The 19166-nt window shown below is 40.3% G+C and overlaps 1 protein-coding gene across 2 annotated transcripts in view; it reads left to right on the top strand.

Annotated features, from left to right (window-relative positions):
* Nucleotides 1-16626, top strand: part of LOC138683376 (sorting nexin-2-like) — a 123673-nt gene extending 107047 nt beyond the window's left edge. The window contains exons 11-15 of one of the 2 annotated variants that reach the window (XM_069775095.1): nucleotides 10173-10378; nucleotides 12481-12624; nucleotides 15023-15103; nucleotides 15215-15286; nucleotides 16140-16626. In XM_069775095.1, the coding sequence (XP_069631196.1) occupies nucleotides 10173-10378; nucleotides 12481-12624; nucleotides 15023-15103; nucleotides 15215-15286; nucleotides 16140-16190 (554 nt within the window). In that variant the 3' untranslated portion in view covers nucleotides 16191-16626. Of the gene's footprint in view, nucleotides 1-10172; nucleotides 10379-12480; nucleotides 12625-13116; nucleotides 14749-15022; nucleotides 15104-15214; nucleotides 15287-16139 lie in introns of those variants that run through there. The other variant, XM_069775094.1, reaches the window with a different exon arrangement.
* Nucleotides 16627-19166: the final 2540 nt, after the last annotated feature.

Here is a 19166-nt window from a genome sequence, read left to right as displayed (position 1 = left end):
CCTGCATTGAATCCACTGAAGCAAGGAGGTGAAACAAGGGGGTTCTATCAATGCTATTGCCTTACTTCTGATGTATATCATCAGTGCCCAGTTCTGGAGTAGTGACCTGCTAAATCATGTTCTCTGGGTGAACTTTGCTCATTATAATCTCATTATAATACCAAAACACACCTCCATCCCAAAAGCTACCCACCTCTAAGGTGCAACCACCCCTCACTGAGCATGCATTCTGGATTTTCTCTAGCATATACCTTTAAAAATAAAGCAAGGAGGTCTTACACCAATCAAAGTAAAGGTATGTATGACTAGAGTCGCTCAAGCTCCACCTAAAAATAAGAAAATATAAAAGGGCTTAAGAGAGGAGGAATGGTAGGGAAGATACCATCATAGACAAGTCAGGAGGACATTGCTGACTTCTGGGATCAGTCGACGGGCTGAACCTCTCTCCCCCGCCATAGGGACACCTATTGGGTAAGATTTGAACCCTCGGTTATGCCGAGTGCTTCCCCGGGAAACTTAGAAATCTCTATAGAGTTTTTCCATAACTTAGTGTGCTTGTAGTCGACTGTATTATTATTTGCACGTGCTTTGCAGACACTGTATTTATCACCGGCAATCCAAAAGAACCTGTACTCCTGTTGCTTTAATAAACTGTACTATTCATTAATCTAGCCGTGATAGTTCATTAACGCATCCAAACTCCCTAAGTCTAGTAATTCTCGTGTATTGAATGTGGCTAAGCCAAGAGTGCAGTACACTATTAAGTGCATCCGTCATTGTGATAGTTCAGCATATTGAATGCGACCAGACTTATAGCGTTGAATTGGACATCACTCAGAATTTAAACCTAGCCGCCCCCAGCCCCTCTGACATCTGAGGATAAGCTGGAATGCAAGGGGGTTTATTTTCTGCCAAATTTCTTTACCCTTTAACGCAACAGTAGGGCAGGTGGAACACCCAGGCAACTCCATTACGTTCACGCCATTCTTGTACAATTTTATTTTTGAAATGAGAGCTGTTGTCAGACTGCACAGCAGAAGGCATGGGAGTGTCAGCAAACCATCCATTAAGTCCTGCCACAGTGTTAAGACCATCAGCTTTCCTACAAGGAAAGCTTTCCCTAAGCCTGATATTATTTCAGCTCCAGGAAGGATATAACGCCACCCCTCGGATGTTCGAGGAAGAGGTCCAACATAATCAATTTACCAAGTGGACAGGGGACTTATTTCCTACCCTCTATCCATTTGGTCCTGAAAAAGGTAACCTCCTGATATTGTTTCTTCATCAGTTGTTTCAAAAGCATGTTTAGTGTTGCCCTGTATCCAGCTTTTGCCTCATAGAATATCCATGCACAATATATTTAGGTTTCCTAGGAGCATTTAGTATTTTGGGGGAGGGGGCACAAAAGGGAGGTTTCAGTTTTACCTTAACAATTCAATAAGGAACAACTACTCCATTTACCCTGTTTACTAATATTTTCTGATGTTTCAGAAGGATGGCTCCAGGACATGATTCTACTTTAATCATGGATAATTGTGCTCCAGTATTGTCATGGTTTAACCCCAGCCAGCAACTAAGCACCACACAGCTGCTCACTCACTCCCCCCCACCCAGTAGGATGGGGGAGAGAATCGGGAAAAAAAGAAGTAAAACTCACGGGTTGAGATAAGAATGGTTTCATAGGACAGGAAGGAAGAATATAATAATAATGATAATAATAATAATAAAAGGATTGGAATATACAAGTGATGCATGATGCAATTGCTCACTACCCGCCAACTGACGCCCAGTTAGTCCCCAAGCAGCGATCCCTCCCAGCCCCACTCCCCCAGTTTATATACTGGGCATGACGTCACATGGTATGGAATACCCTGTTGGCCAGTTTGGGTCAGCTGCCCTGGCAGTGTCGCCTCCCAACTTCTTGTGCCCCTCCAGCCTTCTTGCTGGCTGGGCATGAGAAGCTGAAAAATCCTTGACTTTAGACTAAACAGTACTTAGCAACAACTGAAAACATCAGTGTTATCAACATTCTTCTCATACTGAACTCAAAACATAGCACTATACCAGCTACTAGGAAGACAATTAACTCTATCCCAGCCAAAACTAGGACAGGTATCTATGAGAAAATCAGTTTTTAATTTATTGTTTACTATGGCCTCTGCTAGTCCGACTCCCTGGTCTAGTTTCCCCAATTGTGTGGATTGTCCTGCTCATAGTTCACAAACGAGTTTCACCATGTCTAGTGCACACAGGCGACTCATGGGGGGTTACAAAAGCAACCCAGCCTTGGATTGCCTTGAGGCCCTGTCTCTCTGCAGAGATGACTCACGGGGAGCTGTGTAGACAGCTTAGCCCTGGGTTGTCTGATAAACCCTAAACTAAACAGGGAGGTAGCTGTGCCATTCAAAGAACCAAAACCTGAACTGAGCCTTGAAATCCCTTAACAAATAGTATGCCCTGAGTCCCAGTCCAACCACTATTCAGTTGCCTGAGGAAGCAAGGTAAAAAAAACCCAAAACCTGGACGGTTTCAGCCCCAGTTTCAAATGACAACCTTGTGTATTCAAACAATCACAGACCAACAAAGGAAAGATAAGGGGAAACTCCACTCAGATATACATAATCCACTCAGGCATATATCATAATCCACTCAGACATAGTCATACACACCTTTCCACAAGTCAGGGGATAAAAACTCTTAAGATTCAGGTTGGAAACGGGGGAGTCACTTCTCCAACTATACAGTTGGCTTGTGAAGGAAACCCTTCCTCCCCTTGATCGGGACGCCGGTCGAGGTAACTTCCCTGGGATTGAAAGCCCTTACCTGGAGGGGTAAGTGAATATTGTTTATGCTTTAAGTTTGTAAACGCGTGTGTGCTTATGGTTGTCTGTGAATTGCTTGTGGTTGTAATAATGTACTACTCTTGCCTTAAAAAATTGCAGTAGTGCATTCCTCCATTGTATCTGTAAAACCTGCAATAGTGGCGTGTTACGTCTGTGAGTGAAGTTCAAATAAATCATTTGCTTGAACCTTGCAGTTAAGTCTGTGAGTGAAGTTCAAGTCGTTTGCTTGAACCTTGCAGTTAAGTCCTTTTCCGTCACATTAATTTGGCGTAGTTGGCAGGATACAATGGAGGAACTATTGCAGAAACATGATTGTAAACCTTCTCCTGCAGACAAGGAGAAGGCGAAGAAGTTGTGGAGAAGTAAAGAGAAAGTGGTGGCATGGGTAGAGCAGTGTAGGAAGGAACAAAAGAAAAAGAAAAATGGGAAAGGTAAAGGTATCCTGTGCACTATTTTTGGAGCATGTCTAACTTGTGCACAGGAGGAGGCACTGAAATCTGAGACGGCAAAAATAACTGGTGCAGCCGATCTCACTGAAGCTACGAAATTCAGGGCATTAGAAACTGAAGTTGAAGTAACCAAAACTGCTTTAGAGGCAGAACAAAAGATAAGTGTGGCCTTGAATGTTCATAATGGACAATTGGAGGTTGAAAAGGTGTTTTTGAAAGATGAATTAAATTCTGAAAGGGAGAAGAACAGAAAGTTACTACAAAAATTAAAATTGTTGTTATCAAGTGCCCCAACTCCCTCTCCTGCCCAAGTCAGGAATCTAGTTATGTGTGCCGATCCTGACACTTGGGACGGGGATATCTGGGGTAACCCAGATGATGAATCCGATGGGGCAAGTAATATTGAAATTTGACCCCTCATTAAAACGGAGGTACAGTCAGGGCCAGGAACGATCGAAATTTAACTACAACCCTAACCACCCCGTGGTCAGGACCTGAGCTTGCACAAATGCAAGAGAAATTTTCATGCAAGCTGGGGGAAAGTGAAACTTAATATTTATGGCGTGTCATTGAATGGAGGGGATGGAGTCTTGTTGAGAAAGGAGGATGCTAGGGGATATTGGGGTCCTGGTGTGTTCCTTGATCAGGGACCCTGGTGTGTTCCTTGATCAGGGTCCCGTGGGGAACCAACCCTTGATGCTCAGAGTTGCCTATTGGGCAGGGGGACTAGATTCTAGAGAACAAGGTGAACCTCTGACTATCAAAATGGCTGGATTATCTAGGCTGGCTGAATCAGTGGAAAAGGCTGCCTGTATACAAGCTATGTACGAGTGTGGGGAGCAGGGTATTCCCCTTGCTGCTCCGGTTGATCCAGTCCACCTTAAACCATTAATTAGAGGTCTCCCTGATGTCTTGAAAATTTATGTGCAAAACCTAAAAGAAAAAATTATACAGGCAATTGATCATAATACTTGCAACCCCAACCAGCAGCAACGGACTGTTTTAACATGGGGGGAATTATTACAAGAAATAGTGATTTATGGTAGAGAGATGGGCTGGTTAGAGGAAGGTTCAGATTCACAGTGCTGAGTCCAACAGGCACGATTTTTGAGGAGAATAACTCCCGTCCCCCTCGACAAATGTAGTCTCATTTTGACTCTCAGCGCAATGAACTATGGAAAAAGGCATTAGCATTAGGAATACCCCGCTCAGTGTTACATGGGCAGTCCATAGAAAATATTCGTACAGTGATAAACCTGGTGGAGCAGCCTATTAGTAAGGCTATGGGATGTACTGATATTGCCAAAATGCAGGAGAGTAAACCCTCTGCTCCTGCCAACCCTTACTCAAGCTTAAGGAAGGATTTGATTCATCTAAAAAACTAGGAAGCGTGGGAGGAATTTCAGGCCGACCCACTCGCATACTATCCAGCTTAGAATGGCCTAACCAGCATATTGATCCATATATTATTTTAGCCACTGGCCCCAGACGAATACCCGTAAATTTTCTAATTGGTACTGGAGCCCAAATAAGTGTTAACACTGAAAAAACAGCTAAAGGTTTAGGATTGACCCCTACCTGGAAAAAAATAAATATAATAGGAGTAACTGGAGTCCCTGAAACCAGACCAATTAGTAAAATATGTGTTTGGCTTCCAGGGGAAAATCGAATGACTAAGATAAAGGTGGTCATTGGTCTGTATCGAAATAATATACTAGGATTTGATGTCCTAGCAAACAAAGTCTGGAAACTGCCTGATGGGACAGTGTGGAGCTTTGGAGCCCCACCGTGTGAAGTTCGGGTGCTTGAAGCAGCCATTAAGTTACCCCCTTCCAGAGTAACGAATGTTAATCAATATCCATTACCGGCTGCTGCTAAAGCAGGGCTCAGAGAGGTGATCAAAGACTTGGAGAACTGTGGCATTATAACTAGAGTACACTCGCCCTATATTTCTCCAGTATGGACAGTATGTAAACCCGACGGCAGATGGCGACTGACGGTTGACTACAGGAGGCTTAATAGTAATACAATGCCATTCACAGCTGCTGTTCCTAACATTGCTGACCTAGTCACCCAAATCCAAGCAAAACATCACACATGGATGTCCACATTGGACTTTAAGGATATGTTTTTTATGATTCCTCTTCAAGAGGAGGATAAACCTCAGTTTGCATTCACTTGGGAAGGTATTGACTGGATCTTCCATACTCCTTATTACCCTCAGGCAAATGGAATAGTGGAACAAATTAATGGACTAATCAAAAGATTTGCAAGGGTCCATGCATCAAACTGGGACTTGAGATTGTCTGAGGCAGTATATACTAACAGATGGGGTGAAAATGGAAACGCAAAAGTTAAGGTGTTCTGTCCTACTGCAGATTTAATCTCCAAGAAACCACATGAAATTGGCAAATTTCCCACACAATTGCATACTGACCAACCCGAGGGGGCTGTATGCATGGGAAGCAAAAGATAGCTCCAATCGCATACATCGGATAAGTAGCAGGTGGATTATACCAGATTTCTAACCAATTTATCGTCGAGTGTGTATATGTTCGAGCAGCTCTCTTCTCTTTAAATTATAGGACTGTTCCAGTTGATGAAGGATAAGCGACAACTGGGAAGACACGGGGTGGAGACCTCACAGACGTCAATCCGAACTGATGTGAACTGTACCTTAGAGGAATTGACAAGCTACACAGACCTGGAGCATGGATCAGGAGTTTTGATCTTTTGATTTTTGTATGTTTGTTTTGGTAGGGATAACTGTTTGTTAATCTAAGTTTTAATAGCGCTATACTATGGCTGTAATTGTAAGGTTTTTTTGTAATAATTGTTGTTAGTAATAACTATAGGCATAAGTAAACAATCTAGGATATGGAATAGACAGCCTTGGGCTTTTGAGCAACACATCGATGGTTCCCCAATTGTGAATCATACCGAACAAGACAATGTGATCTATAAGATGATACAAGGTTTTGCTCGCATGCTTAACTTTTCTCATGTGACTACCTGTTTGCCTTTACCACATACCCCCACTCAGAGGATCCCCATAACAGCTCTCCCCATGGATATAGGTAAGAATTTAGATTGGCTCTGGAATCAAAATAAGTCTACCATTTGGGGTGAATTTGAATGGAAGTGGCCATTTAACAATATGTTAAATCGAACTTCCATTTGGAGCCTAAATTGTTCCTATGCCCCACTTTGTCGGGACAATAAGACTTTAGGATGTAGGGGCAAACAGCCCCAATTCTCCAAACAGCCGTGTTCCAAACACCCTGGGGCAGATACACGGTATGGGGATAAGCCATATTGGGGAAAACACTTAGTCCTGAGGTATGTGGAACCGGTAAACACCCAGTGGTGCTTTGAGTTTCCATCAACACCTGGTAATTCATGTATGTGGTTCAATATGATGGAAGGACCACCTGCTAATTGTTTATGGTCTCAAGCCCATGAGGAGAGAAAAGATGACAGGAAGGAGTGCTATCCCTGGCGGTCTCGACAAAGGTTCTCAACACAACCCAATGTAAAAAAAACACCCCTGTGGAATTGTACAAATATTATAAATTGTACCACTGGTGGGGATCTAGAAAATAGTTGGTTGTGGTTAATTCCTTCACTATGGCATTTAATCAGTGCTGCCTGCTTGTGTCAAAATTACACCAGGCCATATCCCCCAGCAATGGGATGTAATACTAGCATAAGCTATAAAGACTTAAAATATTCTGAGAAATCCTCCTGTCGCATTCCTCGAACCATGGGTAATTGTGATGACTCACCTATATATGCTCCATGTCAGTTAACTTGGATATGCTCAGATGGGACTATTGCAGATATGTTAAGACCTATACATCCTGGTCTCTAGTGTACTTTGGGAGTACCATCATTATGTCCTTCTTATTACTCTGAGAAATTTCTCTCTCAAGGACTGTGGCATCCCCGTATCAAAAGGAGTACAGACAACACTGATTGGACTGTATTCCAGAAATTAGCGGTATGGGCCGAAGGATTCTTTGGGCTAGGAATAGGTCACCTTAAAACTAGAATTGTGCTGTCCAATTTAACTGCACAAGTGGAAGCTTTGGCAGACCTCACTAAAGACAATTTTGAATTGCTAGATACACAAGTACAAACTGCCTCGAAAGTCGCACTTCAAAATCGACCTGCACTGGATATGATATTACTCAAAGAACAAGGGGTGTGCGGATACTTTGAAAGCAAACCATGAACAAGAAGAATGTTGCGTCACAATTCCTAATGTGTCACTACCTCTTCAGGAAAACCTCCAGAAGATGAAGAAGATAGTCGAAGTTACTCATGAACTGCAGGACCAAATGAAGGACACCTGGTTGGGAAATATTTTTGGTAGGATAGGATGGGTATTTTCTGGATGGATTGTTAACTTGTTACAAACACTGATGGTTAATATAATTTCTATTATTGTAGCATGCATTGCCGTTAGTTGTGTAAAAAGAATGATTGTAAAATCTCTCTCTCAGGTAAGGGCTCACCCAGAAATTGAGGAATACGTAAATCTACTAAAACACACAGATGAAACTTATACCAACACACCGGTCAATGATGACATACATGTGGTTGAATTGTGACTCAGGTCACAGGGTGGACTGTGTGGATTGTCCTGCTCATAGTTCACAAACGAGTTTCACCATGTCTAGTGCACACAGGCGACTCATGGGGGGTTACAAAAGCAACCCAGCCTTGGATTGCCTTGAGGCCCTGTCTCTCTGCAGAGATGACTCACGGGGAGCTGTGTAGACAGCTTAGCCCTGGGTTGTCTGATAAACCCTAAACTAAACAGGGAGGTAGCTGTGCCATTCAAAGAACCAAAACCTGAACTGAGCCTTGAAATCCCTTAACAAATAGTATGCCCTGAGTCCCAATCCAACCACTATTCAGTTGCCTGAGGAAGCAAGGTAAAAAAACCCCAAAACCTGGACGGTTTCAGCCCCAGTTTCAAATGACAACCTTGTGTATTCAAACAATCACAGACCAACAAAGGAAAGATAAGGGGAAACTCCACTCAGATATACATAATCCACTCAGGCATATATCATAATCCACTCAGACATAGTCATACACACCTTTCCACAAGTCAGGGGATAAAAACTCTTAAGATTCAGGTTGGAAACGGGGGAGTCACTTCTCCAACTATACAGTTGGCTTGTGAAGGAAACCCTTCCCCCCCTTGATCGGGACGCCGGTCGAGGTAACTTCCCTGGGATTGAAAGCCCTTACCTGGAGGGGTAAGTGAATATTGTTTATGCTTTAAGTTTGTAAACGCATGTGTGCTTATGGTTGTCTGTGAATTGCTTGTGGTTGTAATAATGTACTACTCTTGCCTTAAAAAATTGCAGTAGTGCATTCCTCCATTGTATCTGTAAAACCTGCAATAGTGGCGTGTTACGTCTGTGAGTGAAGTTCAAATAAATCATTTGCTTGAACCTTGCAGTTAAGTCCTTTTCCGTCACACCAATACTGCTTTCTGATAGGAGACAAATCAGGTTATTTTTGCGGTTTGAAAGGTTTTCCCTGTATCGGAGGAATACTAGGCAAATGTGTAGATAACTTTTCCTCCTTTTCTCTTTCTTTCACTAGCAATTTTAGGTTTTGAGAGAAGAAATGTCCATAAGCTTAATATTTTAATCACCTATGTAGCTGTTTTGTCAATACTACTTTCCATCAGATAATTTTTTTTTTAATATAAATTAAATAAATCAAAGTTTGATTTGTAGTACATGAAAGACCATAAATGGACCTTCTGACACAGATGCATTATGTTTAAGTATGGGGTCACCTTTCAACTGTGCCCTTTTAAAAGTACATGAATGTGTCTTAAATTGCTTTCTCATACTCCTTCTAGGAATTATTCTCTGTAGAGGCAGATGTCTCTGAGATCAGATGTCCTCAAGGTTAAAGAGTATTTTAAGAAGTAATCAAAATGGGAATGTATTTGATTACCGCTGATTTGACACCTGCTCTTAGATTTCAAGAAATGCTTTTTTTAAAGAGTGGTATTTAAATTGTGATAGTTTTAAATATCTGAAGACTTTTCTTCTACAAATATTTCTGGTGTTCTGATGATTCTGCAAATGCAGCACAGTTATAAACAAACCTGTGCTTTCAATCCTTAACTAAGCTGGATTACAATGAAATTTTGTTCAAAGGTCCTTCATAGGAGTTAACACGATGACTTAACATGAGGTTTGATAAGACAGTTGCCTAAGTGTTTGTTAATGAATTAGCTCAATACTTCAGTTTCATGGATGCCAGCCACAAAGTCATATGCTTTTTTTTTTTTTAAGGCATGTTAAAACATGACAATATATTACAGTATACAGTCTTGTTAAGGATACTTTAGTCAATAGAACAGTATAATGGAAGCAAATTCCACTCTGGTGTTGATGTTCTCATTGAATAATTCTCTTCCTCTTCTTCCTCCCCCACAAATGCATGGAACAACTTCACTACAGACCAGTTAAGATTGTCTTGAATTTGCTGTATATGTGGCTTGACTTTTGTTTTATGGGCTTGGACTTTTTCTGAACTAAGCAGTTGGATAATACTGAAGTGACAGTTTCTTCCATGTATTTTGCAAAACACAATAGGTATCACATAACAGGCTCAGCAAATAATTTACTGATGTTGGAGAGTTTTGGGTGCACTATGTTCTCCTTAATGTGGTTTCGTTGTGATCTCCTTGTGTATTTTATTGTGAGCTTTGGGAAATATAGTTTATATTTTTCAGTTGGTAAATTTAGGGTTGCTGTAGGGCAGAGGTCTGCTTGGTTGTTCTATCTTGAAGAGTAACATAACAAATTAACTTCATTGTATGGATGTCACTCCTGTGTTTCAGAGCTTTCAGCCAACACAGCTGCCTTTGCTAAAAGTGCTGCCATGTTAAGTAATTCTGAGGACCACACTGCTCTATCTAGAGCTTTGTCTCAGCTTGCAGAGGTTGAGGAGAAGATAGATCAGTTGCATCAAGAACAAGCTTTTGCTGATTTTTATGTGTTCTCAGAACTGTTTGGTGACTACATTCGTCTTATTGCTGCAGTAAAAGTAAGTACTGCTAGGAAAAATGCTTAAGTTTTGTGTTTATGGTCACACTTTGCAGTTTGTATATTTAAGGTAAATGGCCAGGTTGGATGGGGCTTTGAGCAACCTGATCTAGCGGAAGGTATCCCTGCCCATGGCAGGGGGGGTTGGAACTAGATAATCTTTAAGGTCCCTTCCAACCCAAACCATTCTATGAGTCTATGAATGTTTGTATGCACTTGCACGCTTCATTATGCAGTTAAGACTTGCTGAGTTTTTGCCTGAAATTCCAATCAAGTAAAATGAATGAATCCATGATCAGTTATTCCCATGATAAAAAACTGTTGTGACCAAAAATGGGCATGGATTAATAGGATCCAGACAAAATCTAATAGGATCCAGACAAAATCTAAATGGTGAATATCTTCTAATTAGAGCAATATTAATTGTGCAGAGTATTTAGAGACACCATACTAGTTAGCATGCTGTACATGTTTCTTTCAGGTAACTGATTTTTACAGTATGCTCATAAAATGTTTTCAAGAAAATAGTTTGGCCATATTAGATAACCAATAGTTTCAGTACATAAGCAACAAATATCACTTGTGGATCTACATCTCATTTAAAGAAAGTATTCAATTTTGGTGTACAGCATGATTAGGTTTTGACATGGGGAGGGGTTGTATTGGGTTTATGTGGCAAGGTTTTGGTAGTGGGGGGTGCCGCAGGGGTGGCCTTTGTGAGAAGAGGCCAGGGGCTGCCCCATGCCAGACACAGCTGGTTCCAGACAGCTACCCAGTGGACCCACTGCTAGTCAAAGCTGAGCCAATCACCAAAGCTAGTGGTACCTCTGTGAAAACATATTTAAGAAAGGACAAATTGCTGCTCAGCAGTGTGTGTGTGTGTGAGGGGGAAGCGTAAGAAACAATCCTGCAGACACCAAGGTCAAAGAAGGAGGGGGAGGAGGTGCTGGAACAGGTATTTCCCTGCAGCCTGTGGAGAGGACCACACCCAAGCAAGTGGAAGGAGGAGCAAGCCCTGAAGGAAGCTGCAGTCCTGGAGAGCCCACACAGGAGCAGGCTCCTCACAGGAACTGTGGCCTGTGGCGAGGAGCCCATGCAGGAGCAGTTCTTGAAGGACTGCAGACTGGGGGAAGAACTTATGCTGGAGCAGGGGAAAAGTGTAAGGAAGAAAGGAGCAGCAGAGAGGAACTGTTATGAACTGACTGCACCCCCCCATCCCTCCTGTGCTGCTCAGGCAGGGGGAAGGTAGAGGAGTTGGGAATGAAGTTGAGCCTGGGAAGAAGGGGTGGGTGGGGAGAAGGTGTTTTAGTTTTCGTCTTTGTTTCTCACCATCCTACTCTGTTTTTAATTGTCAATAAAATAATCTTCCCCAAGTTGAGTCAGTTTTGCCTGTGATGGTAATTGGTAAGTGATCTCCCTGTCTTTATCCTGACCCATGAGCTTTTTTTCATCTTATTTTCTTCCCCTGTCCTGTTGAGGAGGGGGAATGAGAGAGCAGCTGTGGGTGGGGGTCTGGCAGCCAGCCAAGGGTCAACCCATCACAGGGGTGTCTAAGGATTTTATCCAGAAATATCTTTGAACTTGTCAGGCTGTTGGGAATATATTTTTATGTATTTTATATACACACACACAATATATATAGTTATAGTCTATATGTTATTCTATATATTGTTATTCTATTATATAGAATACATAATATATAAAAATGTATAATTCAATTCTACTACCTCCTTCCATTGCTAACAAAAATGTACTGCCAGTTATGCGTATAGTAAAAGAAAAAGTTTGCTAGAATCTGTATTTAGAGAAGCATTTGTGTATTATAGCACTTTGCAGTGATTGCTTTGGTAGTATTGTGATGGGTCAAGGAACACAAGATGATTTGGAGCACCAAGGTGTCTGCTCTAAAGAGGCTTCTTAAATGCCCTCTGTTATTTTTAAATGGTATTTAGCTGTGCAAGCATGCTGGCAAATGAAATCCAAGACACAGCGAAGTTTCTTTTGAGTACACTTGTTCCAGTTTTATCCAGAAATATCTTTTCCTAATAGGACTTTAGATAACTTTAACAATTGCAATTGCTTAATAAATGCCCATACTTACAGGGTGTGTTTGATCATCGAATGAAATGCTGGCAGAAATGGCAAGATGCTCAGGTCACTTTACAAAAAAAACATGAAGCTGAAGCAAAGCTCCAACTTGCCAACAGACCTGATAAACTGCAGCAAGCTAAAGATGATATAAAAGAGGTAATGTTGTCAAGTATTTATATTATTCCAGAGGCCAGACTTTTTGTACTGATTCATTCAGTCCCCATCAATGCACTATTTTATACAATTTTTGTTTATAAATCATGTATTTGCTATTTTCCATATTTGCTGAAATTATTAAAAGGAATTTATTTAAAATATGAGATGTGCACAATTGTTACCCATTCTGAGATATGTAAGGCAATCAAATACTGTCTCTACAGAGTCTGGGATATGGGAGGAAGGGAACATGAACAAGTTTAAAAATGCTTTTAACTGTTGCAGATGACTTGGGTAGTCAGAAGAACATCTCTTGGCTTCTAAAGCTAAAATCTAGCTAAAAAGACTAACAGAGAACATGTTTTGCTTAATGATCCAGCATATCTACTTATATATATTTTTTTTTTAAATATATATATATTATAATTTCAGTAAAAATCTAACATGTTGAAGTTTCATAAATTATACACTTTTTCTACATGCTTCACTAAGGAAATTGAAGAGGTAGGACAGTTTAATTATTTAATATTAATGCATTCTTGTTGTGTACCACTATTTTCTCATGAAATAATGGAGAACATCATTGCAGATTTCAATCTCTTATGCACTTTATTTTGTTTGGCTGCCTCATTGGTCACTAACCCAAGCTGCTTTTTTCTTTCTGCACTTCAATATATTTTACGTGCAGTGTTGAAGTTGCTCATTAATGTGGCTTTCTTTTTTTCTTTAAAAAGGCCCTTGTTGATTGGGAAAAAAGTGTCACTCTTTTGTGACCACATTCTTGCTGGTTGGCTCTCTTGATGTCATCCATCCACCATGCAACAAGTGAGCTGGAACTCATTGGCAAAACTAATTCCTGAGTGTTTGGAGTAGTAGGAAATACTCAATGACCCTTTCTCATTCTTAATATAAAAAGAATTAATGATGTTGTTCCTGAAGGATTTCTTTTTCCTACTTTATTGTGTGTTTAGAGAAGGTTGTTAGTAAACACAGAATTTGAATGTGCTGGCAGAAAATTATTGCTTCCACTGAAATATATTCAGAGTTGCTGAATTCTTTAATAGTAGTCCTTTTGACAGAGATATCGAAAAGTGGAAGCCTATGCAGCTTGAGCTTCATCCATGACTCAGTTCCTTTGTGCAGATAAAAGGTAAAAGAGTAGTCCTCAAAACACCATATTAAACAAGGGGAAGATTTTTCCTTGTCAGAAACTGTAAGATGGCAAATTATCCAGTGATAATTCCTACAAACCCTGGTGTTTGGATATGATGAAACTGGGACGTGGGTCCATAGGCCTATAGAGGCTGTCTCTGAAAAAAAAAAAAATGTTGCTTCCTGGCTGCTTTTTTCTGAGGAAGATAACTGTTACCAGATCTATTAGCTCCCATAATTCAGTTAGTATGTTGAGATTAACAGATACAGTTGCATTTTTAGAATGTCTGTTAGCATGCATATGTCTGAAGTGTCAGGATGATAGCTTTTTTCATAATATACTTACACAGGTGGTTTAAATTTAGCAATATAATAGTTGCATAAAAGCAGGTGCAAAGGAAAGTCTAGTAATGATAACGTAATATAGATGGTGATGCTTTCTTAATTGTGTAGCTGGATGTCTTTTGATATAAAATAAGGATAAACATGATCAAGTGTTTTGTAGTATTGATATTAATGCCTTGTTCCCAGTATGGCAAAACCGTACAAGCAGCTTCACTTCCTCTGAATTTTCCTTCTGTGCTCTTACCTGCAATTTTTTATTATTTTCTTTTATTTTTATTGCTGCTGTCTCTTAAAACAGTCCCCACTGAGCAAGAAAGTTTGTGCTTTGGCTTGCCTAAATAATATACGTTCTTATCAATAAACGCATCCTTGTTAGCTTGTCATCTGCAGCAGAAATATGACAAAGATAAGCAATTACTTGTCCATAGGCAGAGATGAAGATTTAATAATCTCTTCTGTGAATAGGAAAGTACAGGCAACTATTTTTTGAGACTTTTTCACATTTGATCGAACAGGTAAGAAAACTTAAAGGTTTAGCTTCCTTTTATAGCAGTGTTTGTAAAGGGAATAGCTAATAAAGCTTTAGAGATCCTTTTTTTTTGCTAAAGAATCTTTAAATTTTTTGTTACAAAATATCCGTTAATAACAATATTAAAATATTTTTATATTTGGTATACAGATAACATTACCTTAGAGATATCATTGTTTTAACTGATCTGATGACATCCTTCTCTATAAATTGTTGTTCTGAAATTACTGTACTGATATTTTCCCTTAATTATGTCAAAAAGGTGCTTTTCAACTCTTGAATGACTATCACTAATATAATAAAAAAAAGTTCAGCTACCAATAGACTGAACAGAGAATGCAGTCTTATCTCTGCATGTTTTTCCTTTGCCAGTGGGAGACAAAAGTTCAGCAAGGGGAAAAAGATTTTGAACAGGTCTCCAAAACCATTCGTGAGGAAGTGCAAAGATTTGAGGCATGTATAATTTTGTTCAAATAAATGACAGTTTTGCTTTAAATAATATTGATGTTCCAAGCAAACTTGGTTAAGAGGTTAATCTGCCATAATTATTTACTTTATTAACAGAGGGAACGAGTGAAAGACTTTAAAACTGTTATTATCAAGTACTTAGAATCATTAGTGCAAACACAACAGCAGGTAAGAAATTTTAAAATTTTTGTACAAGTTAATACTTAATATGTTCCATATTAGGTTAGTTAAAAAGGCAGGCTTTAAGTATAGCAGTTTCTAAAACATGGAGAACTAACTCTAGTCTGTAATATATTGCAGGAGAACATAGTGATTGCTGTTTCCCAGCTATTACTGTCCTCACTTGCATAGCCCTAATTCAGGGGAGCAAGAGAGAAGCTTTGTCAGGGAGGTGGGAGGGGAGTGGAAGGTCTTGTGTATTCAAGTAATACTTTTACTTGTAGACTGGAGTAAAATGCATTAAATATGTGCTTAGGCTTACTGAAGAGACTTGAATACTCAAATGCTTATCTGCTTTTTTAAAAACAAACAAACAAACAAAAGAAGTACTGAATATTGTATAGCAGTAAAACAGCTTTCAGTGACTCAGAAGTAGGCCTGGTTCCCAAATGAGTGTCTGAAATCTTTTCTTTTTTCAATCTGGGAATATAATCCTCCAGCTTTGTTTAATAAAAATAAAATAAAATAATTAAAAACCAAAACACCTTTAGAGGTAAGAATGGCAAACTCACCGTGCAAACAAATTCTGTATAACTATATTCTGTGGCAATGTGCTCAGTGTGTAAGAATAACTCTGTTTGCATGAGCAGATTTGTGTATTTATTACTTGTGTTTTTCTTGCATCATGTAACAATGTGAATGGATAATTAATCAATGGATAATGTGAATGGAAGCATCTGTGCTCTTACTTTGTCCAGTGGAGACAAATTCAGTACAAGAGGAAGAAGGTGTATGTGTGTTCTTTTCCAACATTCAGTACTTAAAGTAAGGCGTTTTTTTTTTTTTTTTCCTTCTCTGCAAGCTGATAAAATACTGGGAGGCATTCCTACCTGAAGCCAAATCCATTGCCTAAAAGAAGGCTATTCCAAATAACAAGAGACTCTCGATGTTTGTCCTGGATAAAAACTAAATTCCACACTGAAATCACTTCAAAATCATCCAAATAAACCACTATATATTTTATGAATTAACACGTGGTGGTTTTATATACCACAACATTTTATTAACAAGCTGCATGTCATGACCCTCTTTGAAATGGACTGTGGCATGATGTTCTGCAATACATTGCTGGATTGAACACTATTGTGTCTTAATACTTGCACCAAAATGTGCACTGTAAGGCCGGAAAGAAGATATTTTTGTTCTTTACAATACAGTGTTCTGTAGTATGCTTACCTGATCTTTGAAACAAATTTAATTCAATTGATTAATGTTCACTTACACATTCCTGTACAAAATCATGTTTCTGTGGTTACGATAATAAAGAAATGTATCTTGTGAAACATTCAGCTCTTATTTTGTTTCTCTAGATATTTACTGATGTTCTTAAAAGTAGCATATATAACCAATTGAGATTATATCAAAGGCAGCAACACATAGAATCATAGAATGGTTTGGGTTGGAAGGTATCTTTTAGAGATCATCTAGTCCAGCCCCCCTGCAGTGCATCACTTGTCATGCATTGAGCATTCCAGCTTCACACAATACCATTTGCTTGCAAATGGGCCTGGTCTCAGCACCCTGAGACACATTCTTTAGTATGTGATTCTTGGCCTGTGATTTCTCCTGTCTCTAGTACTATCAGCATAAAGTAATTTTAATAGATTCTGATAGTTTGCTTGTGGAAGGTAAAGAATGCACTACAGATTGTGTCAGGTAGCTTTCTATGGCATATAACATGTTAGAGACGCTCATGATGGTGATGATAGCCAAACAAAGAGTATGGAAAAATAAGAACCCTATTCTGAGTAGTATTTAATTGCCCCCCTTCTCAACACGCTGCTGTGGATATCTTTGCTAACTCAGCAGGTTCAAAAACTTAGCTGTTTAACAAAGCAAAGTTATTTACGCTTAATAGTTGTTCACAGGTGGAATATATAGACAAAAAAACAGTCACATTGTTTCTCCCTATTCAAAAAGAAAAATGCTCAAGAGATGTAAAAATATTAAGTAATCTCCAGGGACTAAACTGTATGTATTTGATTTCCCCCTCCCCCCTGTCCTGGTTTCAGCTGGGATAGAGTTAACTGTCTTCCTAGTAGCTGGTACAGTGCTATGTTTTGAGTTCAGTATGCAAAGAATATTGATAACACTGATGTTTTCAGTTGTTGCTTAGTAGTGTTTAGACTATAGTCAAGGATTTTTCAGCTTCTCATGCCCAGCCAGGGCACAGGAAGTTGGCACAGGACACAACCAGGGCACCTGACCCAAAGTGGCCAACAGTGTATTCCATACCATGTGACATCCCATCTAGTTTAGGAACTGGGAGGTGGGGGCGGGGAATCACCGCTCGGGGACTGGCGGGGTGTCGGTCAGCGGGTGGTGAGCAATTGCCCTGCGCATCATTTGTACATTCCAATCCTTTTATTACTACTGTTGTCATTTTATTAGTGTTATCATTTTCATTATTAGTTTCTTCTTTTCTGTTCTATTAAACCGTTCTTATCTCAACCCAGGAGTTTTACTTCTTTTCCCGATTTTCTCCTCCATCCCGCTGGGTGGGGGGGAGTGAGTGAGCGGCTGCGTGGTGCTTAGTTGCTGGCTGGGGTTAAACCACGACAGTCCATTTTGGCGCCCAACATGGGGCATGAAGGGTTGAGATAACAACAAACCTGACCAGAGCTTGTTAAAACAAATTTGTTCTAAGCATTCATTATGTTGATTTATGTGTTCTTAGAGTTGTTGCTCTGGTTTTTAAAGCTCTGTTATGTATCACCTCGCTTGCTGTATGTAGTTCCTCTTCTGCTGCTTATCATCCGTGGGAGGTGGATTAAGGTTTTTGCTTTGATGTATGGTATAACTCTGCTTTATGGTATGATAAAGTCATCGGCTGTGGGATTAATCCGGTATTTGCACTTAGCATTGTCACCTTTATACTGCGGGAGCCATCTGTGGGAAACTATTAATAATTATACCATTTACCTTTCCTCCATGGAAAACCAGTCTGTGGGTGGGGTACCTTTCTTCCCCTCTCCTTTCTCCTTCGGTCCAGTTACAATGGTGTTTGAGAATTTTGAAAAATTTGAATGCTCCTGGGATGTTGGGACTAGCACGGTCCTAGCCCTACTGCTAGGAATTAGCATACTTCTGAATGTGGTTCAGCTCTCGTTTAAGGTTAAACAACTATTTAAGAAGATCACCCAGAGATCCGCCCCAAGGCTGGATAATTATGAGTGGCAGGGTGTGTGGGGTAGTATGGGCAAGTACCTAGAAAAGTGGGCACCTCCAATGTTTTGGAAATTCACCCCTGAACAAGTGCAGGATCCAGAAGAACTAGTAAAATATTTGGAAAAGGTATGCTGTCACCCCGGCAGCTCCAGAGAGATACAAATGACTGCAACGTGCTGGGGCCTGGCCCATGCCTATCGAGCCCTGTTCGACACCACTCAGTACCCTCAAGGGGAATAGAAAGTCTCTGGACCTAACAACAACTATGAGCACTGCAGCCACCCAAAACTCGGCAAGAGGTGCTGCGGCCCCTCCAGCCCCGGCAAGGAGCATTGCAGGCACCCAGACCTTGACGACAGGCACCATGACCCCTCCAGCCCCAGCGACGAGCACTGCTGCTACCCAAACCTCGGCGACAGACACTGCGGTTATCCAAAACCCGGCAAGCAATACTGGAACTGAACCAGTGGACCAACCTGCACCAGTATCAGTTGCCCCCGTACAGAAAAAGAAATATACAAAAAAATCAGTTCACTTAGCGAAGGATGAAGGTGAACCAGGGTCATCACGGGAACCGGAGGAAGAGGCAGAACCAGAGGTAATAACCCGGTCCCTATCCTTGAGTGAGCTGCGGGATTTGCGAAAAGATTTTGGCCTCCGT

Source organism: Haliaeetus albicilla, chromosome W (assembly GCF_947461875.1).
Source record: "Haliaeetus albicilla chromosome W, bHalAlb1.1, whole genome shotgun sequence".
Taxonomy (NCBI): domain Eukaryota; kingdom Metazoa; phylum Chordata; class Aves; order Accipitriformes; family Accipitridae; genus Haliaeetus; species Haliaeetus albicilla.
Note: the sequence above shows the minus strand (reverse complement) of the source record. Positions and strands in the feature narration are given on the sequence as shown.